Below are 15,637 nucleotides of genomic sequence, written 5' to 3'. Positions count from 1 at the left end.
GTTTCTGCCACAACATCAAACCATGTGTCTCTTGCTAGCGTGGATGCTATGCACATGAGCACGACCTAGAAGTACATTCAAAACTAAGTACAACTACAGGTGAGCGGGAGCTGATGCATCCGTCGACGAAGGCTTGGATTTGTTAGCCGCAGCTTTCTTCTTTTTTTTCATAGCTGTATGGGGGGGGCGTCATTTCAGAGGGATCCAGAATGATGCAGACCGGTATTTGAAACTTACCAGCTGCAACTGCACTTCTTGCGTTGGTGATGATTTCCTTGCTTTGCTCCAAGTATTCATGGTCTTCGAACCTTTCGGCTCGTTCCACTGCTGCAGGTCGAGAGCTTCTTGATGACGGTACTGCTCGACATGCTGATGTCGATGGCCCAGCTTCATTTTCAGAAGCGGGAGCCTCATCATTGCTGTCAAATTCATCCGCATCCTCCAACGCTGCTTCGTCCTCTCCCATCTTGCGCGCCGCCTCTTCAAGGTCTGCTTGACCCTTTGGCGTACGCCCAAGCATCTTCTCCAAACGTCTGTATTTAGCCTGCATGCGCTCATCCATCGCTTTGCGCCGCTCCGGTTCCTGCTCGAGGTACGCTGCAAGCTTGCGTGCTTCTTTGAGCACGGACAAGCGGCGGCCATTGAGATCGCGGCAGGAGTCTGTGTTTTCCTCGCCTCGTTTGCGCGCCGCAGAGGACATCTTGCCGCCTGCTGCGCGCAGCATGGAGCCGAAGCCTCCTTTGCCGCCCGGGAGGCGCGGGAGGAGAACAAGAGTGAGCGGACTCTGGGTTGCATGCGAGCGGCATGATGGGGGCTGCACGAGGGCGCTGAATGGCAAGGAGAGGCAGGGGAGCGTGCTGGAGGATGCATGGTGCACCAAGCGGAAAGACCTGGCGTCACAGCACAAGATATGGCTCAAGACGAGGAGAAGATCGGAAAGTGTTGCTGAAGCAGCGATTGCAAGAGACACAGAGCCTGTGAAAGGAGAAGGTAGCTGTAGTAGAAAGGGGATCGAGCTGTCGGAAACAAGGCAATGTCAGTGCTCTGCTTTGCAAGGAAGCCGACGCTCCCACCAGCCAGCAAGTCGATGTGGTGCGTAGGAGAGCGAACACTAGGGGCACCACATCGACATACTGTCAGGAAGAACCGGAGGCAAAAAGCACCACGAGTCAAAAGCGCGCCTCATCAGCGTCACTTCAAGCAGCCTCCGACGTTGCCTGGAACGTGTAGTCCGTATGGTGGGTGGGGCTGCGTGCTGCGCCAAGGATGTGACGCAGCAGCGATGAAGATGCAGCAATATCACTCACTTTTCAGGCCCGTTGTTTACCGCTAGACTCGACACAGCCACGCGCAGCCGTTGCACCATCCCAGCAAGGCGAGGATCGTGCAATGGCGTTGCGCACCGCAGTGCTTGTGGCCGCGCTGGCTGGGCGACGGTGACTGACATGGTAGGAGGAGCTTGGAGGGTCAAGAAAGCACTGTGGATCTCTTGCGGCGATGTTCGGCTTGCGCGATGCGTGAAGTAGCTCGACAGCGTTGAGTCTGAAACGAACGATGGTGGGGAGCTGAAATAGCGGTAAAGACTGACGGCCAAACAAGTTTGGCGGTGAAAACTGCACTTGAAACAACCCACAAAATTAATCGGAATCGAGCAGAGAATCCCCGGATCTTGCACCACATTTCGCATCTATTCCTGCTGATCATTAACACATGCCAATTCGAAGCGGTTTCCAACGCCCAACTGACACTGTCGTTTCGCAAACGTAATAACACCTACATAATAGCATGTTGAGGTAAGTTGGCCATTGCGGGTACATAAAGCACAGCCAAGGCTATAGTTGAAGCGTCTCCTCCGCTCATGGGCAGCAGCAGGGTACATTTGATGTGACTGGAGATCCAGAGCTTCGTGAGCAAGTCAAGCAGACCCCCCGCGGATTTTTACAATGCTTACACTCACGATTCCCCGAGAAGCCGCTATATTTCCGGGGTTATCTTCATTTATTAAGGATGCTCTTGTTTCCATACATTCACCGGATTCCGTATAATTAACTCTTGAGAAGCTCATGCGCCTTGGCTTTATCCCTCCACTTGATCTCGTCACTCACGTCCATTTCCTTAATTGACGGACCAACCTACTTTCTTCCAACAAGGAGTGATGATGAGGAGTCGTCGGGTCCATATATGGGAAAATTGCGCTGGCCCAGCTGGTTTGGGGAGTGCTCGAGGGAGATCCAGAGTTCCGTCCATGACGTCTCGCTGTGCTCTGTATGTTTTAGGAATATGACAATCGGCACGACCGAATGATTCATGGGGTCAAACAATGCAGGCTCAAGCAGCTTCTACTCGACTTGCTCGCAATCAATCCCATCTTAACTCCTCGAGTCATGCTTGTACTCTCATACGATGAACATGTCAAAGGCTGTCGGCGGGGCCTTTGTGTGCTGTTCGACTCGATCAATCAATTGGGATCAGCCGGAAAACAAGGGCTACGTCCTGCAGTACACTACGCTTCGGATTGGAGACAAGTGCGTTCAAAACCGACGTCGTTTGGTGCGCAAAGAGCACACAGCCTGCTGCTCTTAAGATGAACGCTGCCGAGCCACGAATCATTTCGCAGCTGGCGACGCTGACAGGCCTGGGTGAGTGTAGAAGCGCATAGCCAAAATTTCCTGCAATGACTGCTCAGAGTTATCGCGTTACAGACCATGGAAGCGTCAAACAGCAGTTGCTGCCCTACATAAATAGCCAGAGCACAGCTTCTGAAATCAAGGATCATCTGCAAGGATTGCTCGGTGACTCGTCTTCCTCCGCAGCCCTCATTCGCGAAATCATCTCGAGCCGTGGATTGGGCCTGCCATCAACATCAACAAAGCCCTCTTCTTCAGGAAGCTCTCATTTTCCTTCTGCTCTGAGTTCGAGATCAGCGATGCCGGTCGTGGCAGGTATCAACGACAAGCCCGCGCCGCGCAAAGTCAAGGGGGCCAAGAAAAAGAATATCGGTCTCGCAGTGCCGCGGGAAGTGACAGGAAGCCCATGTGGCACAGACAGCTTGGCGGTTGCTTTTGGAAGCTCCGGAAGCATTTATCGCAAAGATAAAGGTTTCGATGATCTGGAGCTGCAATATGCTGCGAAACCCAAGGCATTGGCCTCGGCGCCAGCTGCATCATGTTCAGTGGGCGCTACCCCGGCTCAGTCCAGAGGACACTCTCGACAGGGCAGCGATAGTGACGATCCATCTGTGCGGCCGCCAGAAGTGACCAGCATGGCGGCAGTTCCATCTCAAGAGAAAGTATATACCAAGGAGCCAGAGCCGCAGAAAGAAAAAGTTGCGCCGACGGCCGAGATGCTGCAGCTAGATTACCTCATTTCGCAGCTCACCGCGACCACGACCTCGACTACTGCAGCTTTCAAGGGCAAGCGACGAATTTGCTTCTGCGGCGGTCGGCAGCATGTACCAGATCCAAATGTCCCACTCTGCCCCAGCTGCCACCTGATTATCTGCTCGCAGACGATTCCGTCTCCCATTCACGCCACCGCATCTTCTTGCCCTTCTTGCTCTCGCTCGCCACTGCTGGACGACGCAGCGCAAGCGCGCCTACTTGCACAGCTGACAGCCCAGTACGAACGCCTGGAAGACGCGGAGCGCGAGCGTGTACGACTCTTGCGACTCGAACGTGAGCGTGCTCGCACGGCCAAAGCAGCTGATCGAGAGCGCGGAGCCGGCTTGTTTCCCGAGCTTGTGAGCATCACAAGTACTGAGGCGGCCAAGAGAGCGCAAGCGCAGCATGCGCTCGGGCGTGGAGGAGCAGTGCCGGGCGGTGCGGCTGAAAAGAGCCACAAAGTGTTTAGCCTTGACTTCAAGACCCATAAAGTCACGGAGCAGCGCGCAAAGCCGCAAGGTACCGTCGGCGGTAAAGCAGCGGCGACATCCGGGAAAACTCAGGCCAAGGCTAGTGGAAGTGCAATAGAAGTTGAAGACGACGGGGAGGCTGCCTCGGATGTTACTGAGATTATCGCAGCAGACGAGACGGACAATGGCTGGGCGAAGCATGCAACTCCGCGCGTCTTGCGCCGTCTGCCAGCAGACAATCCTGCGTTTGGTGGTATCTTGCATGAGCGGCCTTGGGCCAATTGGACGCTCGGCGAGGTGCAGATGGAAGGGCTACGTTACATTCCGCCCACCGAACGTCACTGGACGTTGCCGATGTGGAGTAGCAGAGCGCAGAGTCTTCAGGCCGGTGAGCAAGGCACTCCTGCGGACTTGCGCCAAGATGAAGAGGCACAGAATGGAGCTCCGGCCGGAGGTTCGGCAGGTGTGGCCAGGCGTGTGGTCCCAGGTGCAGCGCGGCCAGAAGTAACATCGAAAAAGGGAAAGAGCAGGCGGGGAAAAACAAAAGGCAAAGAGAAAGCTAGCGATGAAGACAAAAGTGTACCCTGACGCACCAGTCCATTCTACAATGCCATTTGACCGCCTTCTGTGTTGCGGCTGCAGAAATGACCAAGTTGCCGGGTAGGGAGGTCATCTTGTCTGACAGGATGCCGCTCTGCCGTTATCAGCGGACAGCAAGGGGTCGTATGTGTAATCGGAACGAGAGGCCCGTCGAACACCTTGAACAGAGGAAGCATCTCCTACCCCTTACTTTGCCAGTCCATTGCCTTCGCTCAGAGCTAAGTTCAGCACATGCACCTGCGCGGAATGTCACGCCTATGCTCTAGATTCAATTGTCCAGGAAAGCGAGATTGGTGGTGCGAGCCACAAATGCGCTGCATTGCCAAGGTATCGGGAGTACCTCTTCCGAATCGCAACGACCACATCCATGATTGTCAAGGGATGCCAGTAAAATACTGACGGTGGGTTGGGCGCCTGACCGAGCGAAGCTGCAGCTGATCACTTAGCCTTACCATTGGCGGCTCGGCCAGATGTACTCTGTTGTTGCGGTGGAGGTACTCTTTACGCGGGTATACCTCCCAGTCACAGAGTGCTTAGAGTGTTGAATGGCCTCATATTACATACGGAAAGGTCCCTCAAACTCCATCGTTTTCGCGCCATCCGGGATGGCGGGGTGCCGACATTGCCGATGCTTCTGCCCAACAAGGGTGGGTCATGTGTATCTACTGCCATCCAATGACATATCGTCCGGAACCACGACTGCGTATTCTGGGAATTCAATCATTTGCCGTCCCACGGCCAGCATTGCGCTCCTGCGTATGAGCGACACGATTCGTCCAATTGACCTAGAGCCCCTCCCCCGTCTGGGTTCTCATCGGCGTCGGCGTCACCGTTGCATCAGCATGGCACGCACCTCGTAATCATTACGCCGGTTGCCATCTAATCCTTTCCAAAACGCAAGACAGGCAAAATGTCGGCTCCCCGCTCGCACTACATGCGGGAGATATTTGTCTCGCACCTGCAAGATGCATCGTACCTGCCGCAGACGACTTCGTACGTTGCGCTTGAAGAGCAGGCGCGCAAGAAGTTAACGCCCGAGGCGTACGGTTACGTGGCTGGCAGCGCTAGCAGCGAGAACACCAACAAGAGTAATATGGATGCTATGCAGGACTGGCAGATCGGTGAGCATGGTGGCAGCTACGTTGCCGAGAGCTTTGCCGGTGACCATATGTGAACATGTGCCCAGTCCCGCGCATGCTAGCGGGGGTCGACCTCGACAACTTCGACATGAGCACGACGCTTTTTGGACGTAAGTTCGCCACACCGTTCGTCATCAGTCCCATTGGCGTCCAAGGGCAGCTGCATGTAGATTCAGACCGTGCGACGGCGCGTGCAGCGTGCAAAGTAGGCGTACCCTTCACGCTTAGCTCAGCTACGTCTACGCCGCTTGAGGTCGTCGCGCAGGAAGGCGGCTTCGCCAAGGCACGCGAGGAAGCCGAAGGTTGCGACGGCGAGGTCTCGGGCGCTGAGCCGTGGTTCCAGCTGTACTGGCCGTCGGACGATGACATTACGCGCTCGCTGCTCGACCGTGCAAAGAAGAGTGGCTACAAAGTGCTCGTCGTTACGCTCGACACGTGGTCACTCGGCTGGCGTCCTCGCGACCTGGACATCGCTTACAATCCTTTCCTCAAAGGGAATGGTCTCGCCAACTTGTTCTGTGATCCAGTGTTTGTCGAAAAATATTGTGAGGGAAAAGTAAGCGAACACGCTCATCAATTCATTACAAAGTCTCTAGGCCTTTCCCGCACTACTGACAAGCCATCACTCTTCCCCGCGGACAGTCTCCGCTGCGCAAGGATACAACCGAAGACGATGTCTTCCAAGCGGCGCTGGCCTGTATCTCGCTGCTGTCTCCGGGCAACTCCCGTTCCTGGGCGGACCTGCCGCTGCTGCGCGAGCTCTGGGGCGCCTCCGCAGACGGACACAAGATCGTCCTGAAGGGCATTCAGTCCGTCACGGACGCCGCGCGCGCGATCGAAGCGGGCGCCGATGGCATCTGGGTCTCCAACCACGGCGGGCGGCAAGTGGACGGCGCGCTCGGCTCGCTGAGCGCGTTGGCGCCGATCGCGCGCTACGTGCGCTCGTCCGGGTGCGCGCTCACGCGCGGTGGCGAGCGGCCGACGCTGATCTTCGACTCGGGCGTCCGCACGGGCGCGGACGCGATGAAGGCGCTCTGCCTCGGCGCGGACGCTGTCGGCATCGGGCGCCCGTACGCGTACGCGCTCGCCCTCGGCGGCGAACAGGGCGTCGAGTGCTTGCTCAAGGCGATGCTAGCGGACTTGGAGCTCAACACCGCGCTCGCGGGGTGTAGAGGCGTCAAGGAGATGGGCTCGCACTTGCTCGTTAGACGCGGCGAGGAGAGCAAGCTGTGAGGGGCCATGTCTCATAGCCTGGCTGCCTAGCTGGTTGGCTGCATGCTACATAGGGATGTTGTGCAATCGGATTTGACCCACACTCTCCGTGTTGGTTGTTGCGGAGCATTTGTACTTGGTCTTAAAGTGTATGTCACTATCATCTTGGAGGATCGTTGTTTGGCATAGTTGAATTTATTCCTTTATTGTTTTTAGTGATGCTGTCCAAAGCTGCACAGCAGCTTCCGACGTACATCTTTGCACGAGTGGTACACATCGCGCGGGTAGATAGATGTGTGCTGCGATACTGGGATAGATAGATGGATGGAAAGCTGGATGAATGTATGTATGATAGGGCACGCCAAACGAGGTCGGAACAAAACAGGAAGGGGAAAGCAAACCAGCGCTTTCCTCCTTCCACGCATCTTGCCAAAAAGAAATGCCTCCAGACACGCTGCCAGACGAAACCAGCGAGGCAAGACGTGGGTCTGAAGAGGGACAATGTCAACGCTGGATGCGAGTCGGAAGAAACGAGAAAAAAGAGAAAAAGGAGGGGAAGTGGTTTCTTTTGCGTGAGCCGTGCTTCGGCTTTTAGATGTTCCCAGCCATGAAGCTGTAGATCTCCGACTGGTACTGCGGGTTTCCGCCCTGGTCGAGTGGGCCTGACGAATAGTGTAAGGGGGTCAAGGTCTGTGCCATCTACTTAAAGTGCATTCGATACGGCTGTGCACTCACCATTGTAGCCGCGCAGCGCCTGCCAGAGGTTTCCGCCGCTGTTCTTGCAAAGGGTAGCCATATAGCGCGCGGCGGCCCAGGCGGCGTCGCCGTCGTTGAGTCTGTTTCCGCCGTTGCCGTATTCGTTCCAGGCGCCATCATCGCTGAACTGGAACATGCCCCAACCGTTGCTGTACGCGTTGCCATCCTGCCCCCCGGTTGACTCGGCCCACGAGATGGCGACAAGCAGCTGCGGGGGGATGCCGACGGACGAGGCGGCCGACTTGATTGTGCTGCCGATGGCTTTGACCTTCGAAGACGACTTAGACAGCAGCTGGTCGATCGGCATCGCGCTCAAATCCGTGCCGCACGTGTTGCCACTGGAGCCCGAGCCCGAGTTGGAGTTAGCGGAAGGCGAGGGGGAAGTCTGGGCGGACGACGACGAGGAGGAAGCCTGCTTATTTTCCTTGCTGTTGCTGTTGCTGTTGCTGTTGCTGTTGCTGTTGCTGTTGCTGTTGCTGTTGCTGTTGCTGCTGTTGTTGCTGCTGCTGTTGCTGCTGCTGCTGCTGCTTCCGGGCGGCTTGCTGTGGGTTTGCTGCGATGTGGCCACCTTTACAGTCGCCTTTGGCTTGGATGAGCTCGACTTCGACTTGGATACAGAGCCCGAGGTGGAGCTGGAACCCGAGCAGTTGCTGGGGTCAGGCAGGCCGCCGTGCTGGCTGGCAAATGTATCGAAGTCGGTCACGTCACCGGCCTGGACGGCCTTTTGCCACTTGGTGCTCATGGCATGGAAGGCGTTGTTCCAGCAGTCGAGGCTCGCTTGATCGGACTGCTGATCGCGCGCGACAGCGGGGGCGTGCTTGTTGTGCTGCGAGCGCGGGATGCGGTGCAGACGTTTGTGCGCGGCGTGCACGTGCGCAGAGCGCGCGTGCGCACGCGCTTGCAGGGCGATCGCATCGATGCCGCTCACGCCCGCGGCGGGGCTGTCGGCTACAACGACGGTCGAGGCGCTCAGCGCGACGAGGAGGAGAGAACAGGTGCGTGAGAGGGTGAGTCCGAACATGATCGTTGTCTGCTGGGTGAGGTGTGTGTTCGAGCTTTTCAAAAGCTGGTGAAAGGCAAGACTGAAGAATTGATCGACGCTTGCTGGGAGGCTACGCGAGGCGATGACTGCTCTGTTCCGCAGTACCGTACGATGTGAGATGAGCCCAGGACCAGACGTTCCACGCTGGTAGAAAGGGGGAGGGGGATATGTAGCTCGCAGATCTACTGCGTGGGTAGGTGCGACTGGAGGAACTTTGGGGGCGAAAGACTTGCTTTGCTATCGAAGGGGGGAGGCGAGAATGAATAGAGTACGTAGCAAATGGAGAGGGCGACGGTACGCCTAGGAAGGGGGGTTGATTGGGAAGGGGATAGGTGGATAGGTTCATTCGGTAGCAATAGCAGCAGGGGTTCCTCTTTCTCTCTATATATATCATATCCGCACAGCCAATCCAACGAGGAGGAAAGCCGACCCAATAAAGGGATGGAGAAGAACGAATCGGCTCATGCGCATCCCGCGTGGCAGCACCACACCAGTCTCAACTCCAAGCTCCGTACATTGCCCAAGCGATGCAATGCAGTGCACGCAATCCCGCAGCTACATCGGGCAAAGGCAGTACAGCAGTCATGCGAGTTCCATTCATACTGCGTGTGCCCAAGGCAAACCGCTCCCATGGGGTACAGCAATTTCGAGGGGCCTCTGTGCATAGCGCGCAGGCGCTGTTGCGTCGCCGGCATTGCGGGACTCTGCCGGAAAACGGGGTACAACAGCTCATAGTCAATGCCTCAGGCGTAGTGTCGGTGGACACACCACACCAGGGGGTCGAATAGCGTTGAGGGCACTGCAAGGGAACCTCGGCTGCCGACAGTGTTTTCTTGTGCGGTCGCTTCCGGGAAGCGGGTGGGGTGGGCATCGGAGGGACCAGCGTTGAAGGTTGCACCGATTCTCATACAACATCGTGCGCACAGCAACAAAGATGGTTCAACCTCACATAACCATCGCTGTTCGCTCACGACGATGGGGCAGGATGGGGAGCAGGCGCGCGGGCAGTGATGCCTTTTCATGGATGGCATGGGAGAACAGTATGCTGCTTCCAACAATAAGAGCGGCCATAGCGCCAAAACCACCTTTCAATACACGTGCACATACGCGTCCTTCGTTCGCATCGGCCCGACCAGCCACCGCCTCATCCGTAAAATAGCTTCACTGCTTCTTGCCCATCAGGTTTGTCCTGTCATCGTTATCTGTACCGCTGTCAATTGTCCAGTCAGCTTGCGGTTTTTTCAACTGCGTTCTGAACTTTGGCGCTGACCTTCGCTCCTGATGGTGATGGCGCATCCGTTGCGCCTTCCGCGCTTTCATCGACACTTTGCTGATCGGGCGGCAGCATCATCTGCCGCTTGGCATTTTCGGTTCTGGCTGCTGCTGCTACATATTCGTCCGGGCTCACACTGTCCGCGTGCTGGGTGGGCGGAGTTATCATCTGTCTCGTGAGAATGCGTGCGACCCCGCCATCGGCAATGGCGTGCAACTTGACATCGTCGCGTTGACCTTGGCCTTACATCTGCCCTCCTGGAAGGCGCGCAGAAATGACTAGCATGCGCGGATCGACGGCGCGTGTAGGTTCTGTGCAAAGCGCGCGGGTGAGTAAGAGCAGTAGTGCAGAGAAGAGGACAGGGAGCGGTCGAGAATGTGAGGACTGCATGGTCAGCGTGGCTAGCAGCAGCATGAGAGTTAGTGCGGAGTGCAAAAATGATTGTTGTGTCTTGAAGGTCGGCCGTTCCGGCGACAATGGAGACAACCTCTTGCGAAGCTAGCAAGTGAGCCGGAGAAGAAGGCAGGTGCAGGTAACGTCCTACTTGCACTTGCAAGCGGGCTGACGTAGTAAGGGGATAGCACTAGCAACACATTGGGGGTTGGTGAAGTCGCGAGCCGTTTATATATGCGAGGGCTTGTCGCATTGTATCCTATGAACATCATTGACTCCGGTTTGGGTCCCTAGCTCCTTCCCGATCTCTTGATTAGCCATATGTCTCTCAGGTTGGGCGCCTGCTGGGTGAGAACTGCGCATCCATAACCTCCATCTCCAGCATTCGAGGGAATATAAAAGTATGGATCCTAGTAATCAGCACCGTCTTCACCCCCAGATGATATTTCGCCAAACCAGACATAAGAACCACTTGGAGGGCGTGTAGCAGCAGCACGTTCGCTAACTGCAATCAGCGAGTGTATTTCGAACCATTGGCATTTCGAGCAGCGGTTTGTCATTCCCAGCGCTACTTTACCTGAGAAACTGTTCTACGGCCCACTGATGTCTTGAGTTTCGATTTGAAACTGCTGCGTGTCGTGAAGACCCTTCCTACGCGACAACAAAGCTAGCAGCTGCCCGAAAGTTTAGTGCACAACTACAAACCATACGCATGCGGAATTTGCGCAATCAGCGTGCCAGTGGCAAAGAAAAATATATCTGTCATATACACGACGTATGCTGAATTGCAGCATCCCTCGAAGTGAGTGTCAGCAGCTCACCGTAATGCCAGAAACCGCCGCAAAAAAACAAATAACTTCCGGCAGAGGCTCGAAGGAGCACTCGGCCTTTGGTCTTCTGCATTATTTGACCCCATGTCGACCAAAACTGATACATCTCGTTCGCCATCCATTCTGTTCGGCGACTTTCAAACAACTCCGCTCACATAAGGGTCGTGGCCGACATGGTACTGATCGGCGTCGAGATTGTAGTCATCTGGTAGCCAGAGCGTCCAGAGATAGCCAGATAGAGGTGAATGCAGCTGAACACGTCCAGCGGAAAGCTAACAATCTTGTCGCATGTCCACCGCCAGCACAAAGCGGGTGCCTACCTAATGTCGATGTCCCGAGCCGGGGTGAGATCCACAAACGCAGACTTGCGCAGACCGCCGTGCAGTGCATTGTCGGTGCTGCGTGCACGTGTCGACGCTGTGAGTCTGTGACTCGGACTCTATGTCCCGACTTGATCGACCTGCATACATTTTCTGCACACGGGGAGATGATTGCTCCATTACAAGGTGACCTGTGAGCGAGACCAAGAACTCGGAGTCTCCGAACTGGCATTAAGGAAGTGCGCATGTCAAGCCTTGACGATGGGCCGAGCATCCCATCAACCCACGACTCCGGCCCTGGTCATGTTGGCGGTACTCGTCTCAATGGCACTTGGGCCTTTTGCGTCTTGTTCTCCGAACTGGGCGCAGTTGTGGATACGCCTACGTTGCACAATGGAGAAAGACAGGACGGCCGATCATTCAATTGTTCCCACCTGGCGATTAGAGGAATAGGCGGGCGTTTCACGAGTTCCCAGACCAGACACTAGATTTTGGCAGACCATATAATCGATCACGATTTACGTTCTGGATGACCTGACAGAGCCCGTCTATAACTGGTTTACGATCGGATTGACTTTATTTAATGCCGCATGACACGCTAACGCCTGGAAGGCCGATGAGGAGGTATGCTTTGCTGGACCTCAGCTAGAATTACGCTGCGTCTGACAGCGAAAGCAGCTCCCCCGCGCAAGGCCTGCTTTCCAGCTCCCCCTATCCCGATGACTTTGCTTTCAGTGTGGCTACGGATCTGCGTGTCTGCTGCCGACGCAGCTTGACATCAACGCCAGCTAGCAGGAACCCCAAGTGAGCACCTCCGGTTTCGCAGCCCAGTCTGAACAGTACCTGTGCATGACTCTTACATGCATTTCCTAGCTTCACACCCGCCCAGTCCAAGCAGATCAAGATTAGCTGATCTGAATTTATTGTGGCATTAGATTAAACCTCGTGCAGAAAATATGCTGGTCTTCAGCCCTTAAGCGATGATGCGACGATGGGATTCCCACCGCAAAGTGGTCACCATGGGATGCTGAAATATCGACGATACCGCATCGATGTTCAAAGCATCCCATCTTTCCTTCAAGACTCTTGGTTTCTCAGCTACGTTCGATGTCACATCTTGCGGCCAGCCTAGGGCAGCTCCGTGCAGGATAAGCATATTCTCTCCAGCTAGAACGCTTGCCTGACGCACACCTTCACTACGACTTCACCCCGTCACTCTTACAACGATTTTGTCTCCTTATTTGTCTTGTTCCCTTTTGTCTGCACCTTTTCCATTTTATTCAGTTGCTCGACTTCTCGCCAAGATGTTGCTCAAAACCCCCATTCTCCCTTCTGGGCCCACCTTTGTGGCAACTACGACTTTCGTTGCCAACCCCGCCCAAGCCGAGGGCATCGCTCGCCGTGCACGCAATGTGGACAACACGAGGATGCATAGGTCAGGATTGCCGCGCATGACTACTCCGGCGACGTCCAAGCCGCATTGGACTGCCAGGCAGCCGTGCAGAAGCAGGCCGATCAGGCTTGGAAGGCGACTACACAGGCTGCTCTGAATGCTGGCCAACCTCCTGCGGAGCTGCAACCAGGCTACTCGTGAGTTCAGCTACTGCAAAGTGCGCCCAAGAATCAACTTCTGCCACGCCTGCGATTGCCTGAACCCAAATAACCCCCTGCTGTTTCTCAAAGTCGGAGTCTAAAGACCAAGAACTTCGATGATCATGACTCTGCCGATGACGTCCAATCTCCTTTGGACTCCCAAATCAGCATGCAACAGAAAACCAATCAAGTATGAAAGGCAGTCGTCCAGGGTGCCCAGAGCGCTGCTGAGACGCCACCGGCGAAACCCCAGCCTAATTACTCGTGAGTGATGCCTTGGGTCATCGCACTTGATCAACACGTGCAGTGATCAGCAGGTGAACTCGGCAGCTTTGCACCCGGATGCAGTACTTACACTGCTGTGCCTTGGAGGCGCAACGTCAACGCCCTCAACCACAGGAGGGATCCGAACCATAATGGACCTTGGAGCCTGCAATGCGGATTCCATAGCAGATATGACATTGGTAATCCACACGGTCACTGAGGTGGCCAACGCACCGGAGGCTTCGGTGGCCCACATGGTCCTCCTAGCGCCTCAGGCTTTGCTTCGAGCAGCAAGCCTACTACTGGCTCTAGTACTGGCTCCAGCACCAGCACCAGCAGCTCCAGCGAAGAGGCTACTGGCTCGAGCACTGGCAGCGCTGCGCAGTATATGCTTCACGTCGTGGTGGTTCGGGCGCTGTTCAGAAATGGTAACAACTCTTGGCCAATGCTTCTTCGTCGGTTCTATTTTCTTGGGCGCACAGATGGCCGCGCTGCTCGCTGCCTATGCATCCTCCTCTCTTGTATTATATCCACTTATACTACACGCTGGTTGTACCGAGCAGGATGAAGACACGACACGCACGGCCGGAAGAAATTCGTTCACTCGATGTTGATGTGGTGGCCTAGGGAGACGCCATTGATTATGGGCATAAAGATTACACTAGGTGTGCAGAGAAAAAACACGGTAGAGGCTGTGGCAGGGGCGAGAAGAGCGAGCGGCGGCAGTGGTGAAGCGGCTGAGGAGGTGCCGCTCCCATTAGGAGATAACAGCGGTATTGGAGCACTCGCATGGAGTCAATAAAGCACAAAAGTTAAAGACAACGTCGCAACCAGTCACTTGACGGTAGCGCACAAGGGGCCATGTCTTTTTCTTGTTGTGGATAGCGCTGTCAAGCGCTGCCGCAATGCGTTTCTAGGTGTCTGGTCGATGAGGTGGCGTACCAGATGAGCACGTGTACCAGAGCGAGAGCCAGCTCACATCTAAAGCTTGGGCGCTTTGGTTTGAAAAAAAAGAAAGAAGCAGAAAAAGAAAGAAATGAGAAATGGGTGACGCGGACAGGTGGATGTAACGAGTCGATCAAATCCATCATGGAGAACGTAATAGGAATTGCGAAGGTTCGTGCTGCAAGTCGTTCTGCCTCTTCTTTGGTTCATCCCCCAAAGATACAACCTACCTGCTTTGGACACCCTCGTGGTTTGTGACCGACTGTTCAGAGTCTCGATAGTTATCATGTCCGAAGTCAAGCGACGCGGCAACGCTGCCGGTGCGGAAGCCGACGACCTCAAAGGAAAGGGTAAAGCGCACGAAGAGGATCCATTTGCCGTCCTCGCTGAGAATGCGTCAGCTGAGCCGCTGAACAATGAAGGTGCGAAGCACACCATATCATTCCTTTGTTCTCGAGATCATGAATTACTAATATCCGATGCTTTGGCAAAGCAGAGCAACAAAAGATCATTGAAGAGCTCCGAGAGCAAAACAAGAAATGGAACTACATTTACCGCAGCGCCGTTCTACTCATGCAGGGCCTCTTGTTTATCTTGTGAGCACTCCAATTAGATTTTCAGCCGTGAGATGGGCTGCGCTCTGACTCAAGTCGAATTCACGTCTGTTAGCTACTTCACTCCGCTCCCGTCGTATATTGCAGGGACACACCCGCAGAATCATCTCATCGTCTTTTGGGGTAGCGGGCAAGGTACGCATGATGACTTAATCTACCTGCCGGCGCTCCCGTTCTACATTGCGTTCCTCCTCATTCAAGGAGGACTCCTATACATGGTAGCTTTCGAGACGGCGGACGCGATGGAAATACCGGCCATCATCAAGCGCCGCAAAAGTTACGCCTTTCCCGCGCAGCCGCATCCTTTCGGCACTGCTCCGAACTTTCTTGTCCCTCCACTGAGCCAAATCAGATGGGCTCCCAGCGGCGGCAGGGCCGATCAAGACCATACCGTAACGGAGGGCCAACGGATCGCCGCGACCACCAGCCCAAGGCTGATGTACCTCGTTGTCCTCTGCGTCGCCAGCCTACCTCTTCCGCTCATGACCTTTGGCGCCGGTAGCTTTGGCAATGCTGGCTGGTGGGCCCTAACACCTCTTGTGATTGGAGTTACATGCTGCATCGAGCGATCTATCTGGTCCAGCGAACGCCAAACACATGGACTTGCCGGCCTTCGCTACAATTACAAGGGCGCTTGAGCGCAGGAAACTGCTTTAGTTACTTTAGGCACTCGTTGACGCTCGCTGCATTTTCATTGAACCGATGAAATTCGCGATGCATCCTGTAAACCTACATGATTGAAAGTCGAAAGACGATGCCGTTCCGCGCGTCCTCCTCATTTGATCGATATCTCGCTGGAGGGTACA

General features: G+C 55.3%; 6 protein-coding genes across 6 annotated transcripts; 4 read left to right on the top strand and 2 right to left on the bottom strand.

Moving 5' to 3' along the window:
• Positions 1-8: 8 nt before the first annotated feature.
• Positions 9-1,546, bottom strand: K437DRAFT_256838 (uncharacterized protein). The gene is made up of 3 exons (XM_013387495.1): positions 1,308-1,546; positions 238-1,016; positions 9-173 (listed from the first exon to the last, which is right to left on the bottom strand). The coding sequence occupies exons 1-3, from the start codon at positions 1,445-1,447 to the stop codon at positions 94-96; spliced, it is 999 nt and encodes a 332-aa protein (XP_013242949.1). The 5' UTR covers positions 1,448-1,546; the 3' UTR covers positions 9-93.
• A 1,038-nt stretch (positions 1,547-2,584) lies between these two features.
• K437DRAFT_268613 (uncharacterized protein) lies at positions 2,585-4,438 on the top strand (the record flags this gene model as incomplete). The annotated part of the gene is made up of 2 exons (XM_013387494.1): positions 2,585-2,639; positions 2,703-4,438. The coding sequence occupies 2 exons, from the start codon at positions 2,585-2,587 to the stop codon at positions 4,436-4,438; spliced, it is 1,791 nt and encodes a 596-aa protein (XP_013242948.1).
• A 555-nt stretch (positions 4,439-4,993) lies between these two features.
• On the top strand, positions 4,994-6,972 carry K437DRAFT_128080 (FMN-dependent alpha-hydroxy acid dehydrogenase). The gene is made up of 3 exons (XM_013387493.1): positions 4,994-5,571; positions 5,637-6,145; positions 6,232-6,972. The coding sequence occupies exons 1-3, from the start codon at positions 5,361-5,363 to the stop codon at positions 6,820-6,822; spliced, it is 1,311 nt and encodes a 436-aa protein (XP_013242947.1). The 5' UTR covers positions 4,994-5,360; the 3' UTR covers positions 6,823-6,972.
• A 104-nt stretch (positions 6,973-7,076) lies between these two features.
• On the bottom strand, positions 7,077-8,728 carry K437DRAFT_128061 (uncharacterized protein). Its single transcript, XM_013387492.1, has 2 exons — positions 7,537-8,728; positions 7,077-7,463 (listed from the first exon to the last, which is right to left on the bottom strand). Exons 1-2 carry the CDS (start codon positions 8,576-8,578, stop codon positions 7,393-7,395), a joined length of 1,113 nt encoding a protein of 370 aa, XP_013242946.1. The 5' UTR covers positions 8,579-8,728; the 3' UTR covers positions 7,077-7,392.
• Positions 8,729-13,195: 4,467 nt separating this feature from the next.
• On the top strand, positions 13,196-13,996 carry K437DRAFT_127976 (uncharacterized protein). Its single transcript, XM_013387491.1, has one exon. It carries the CDS (start codon positions 13,425-13,427, stop codon positions 13,884-13,886), a length of 462 nt encoding a protein of 153 aa, XP_013242945.1. The 5' UTR covers positions 13,196-13,424; the 3' UTR covers positions 13,887-13,996.
• Positions 13,997-14,395: 399 nt separating this feature from the next.
• On the top strand, positions 14,396-15,598 carry K437DRAFT_247486 (uncharacterized protein). The gene is made up of 3 exons (XM_013387490.1): positions 14,396-14,639; positions 14,714-14,813; positions 14,887-15,598. The coding sequence occupies exons 1-3, from the start codon at positions 14,504-14,506 to the stop codon at positions 15,467-15,469; spliced, it is 819 nt and encodes a 272-aa protein (XP_013242944.1). The 5' UTR covers positions 14,396-14,503; the 3' UTR covers positions 15,470-15,598.
• Positions 15,599-15,637: the final 39 nt, after the last annotated feature.

The sequence above is a fragment of the Tilletiaria anomala genome (assembly GCF_000711695.1).
Source record: "Tilletiaria anomala UBC 951 chromosome Unknown K437scaffold_47, whole genome shotgun sequence".
Classification (NCBI taxonomy): Eukaryota; Fungi; Basidiomycota; class Exobasidiomycetes; order Georgefischeriales; family Tilletiariaceae; genus Tilletiaria; species Tilletiaria anomala.
The sequence above is the reverse complement of the archived record's forward strand: the minus strand, read 5'-3'. Positions and strand labels throughout refer to the sequence as shown.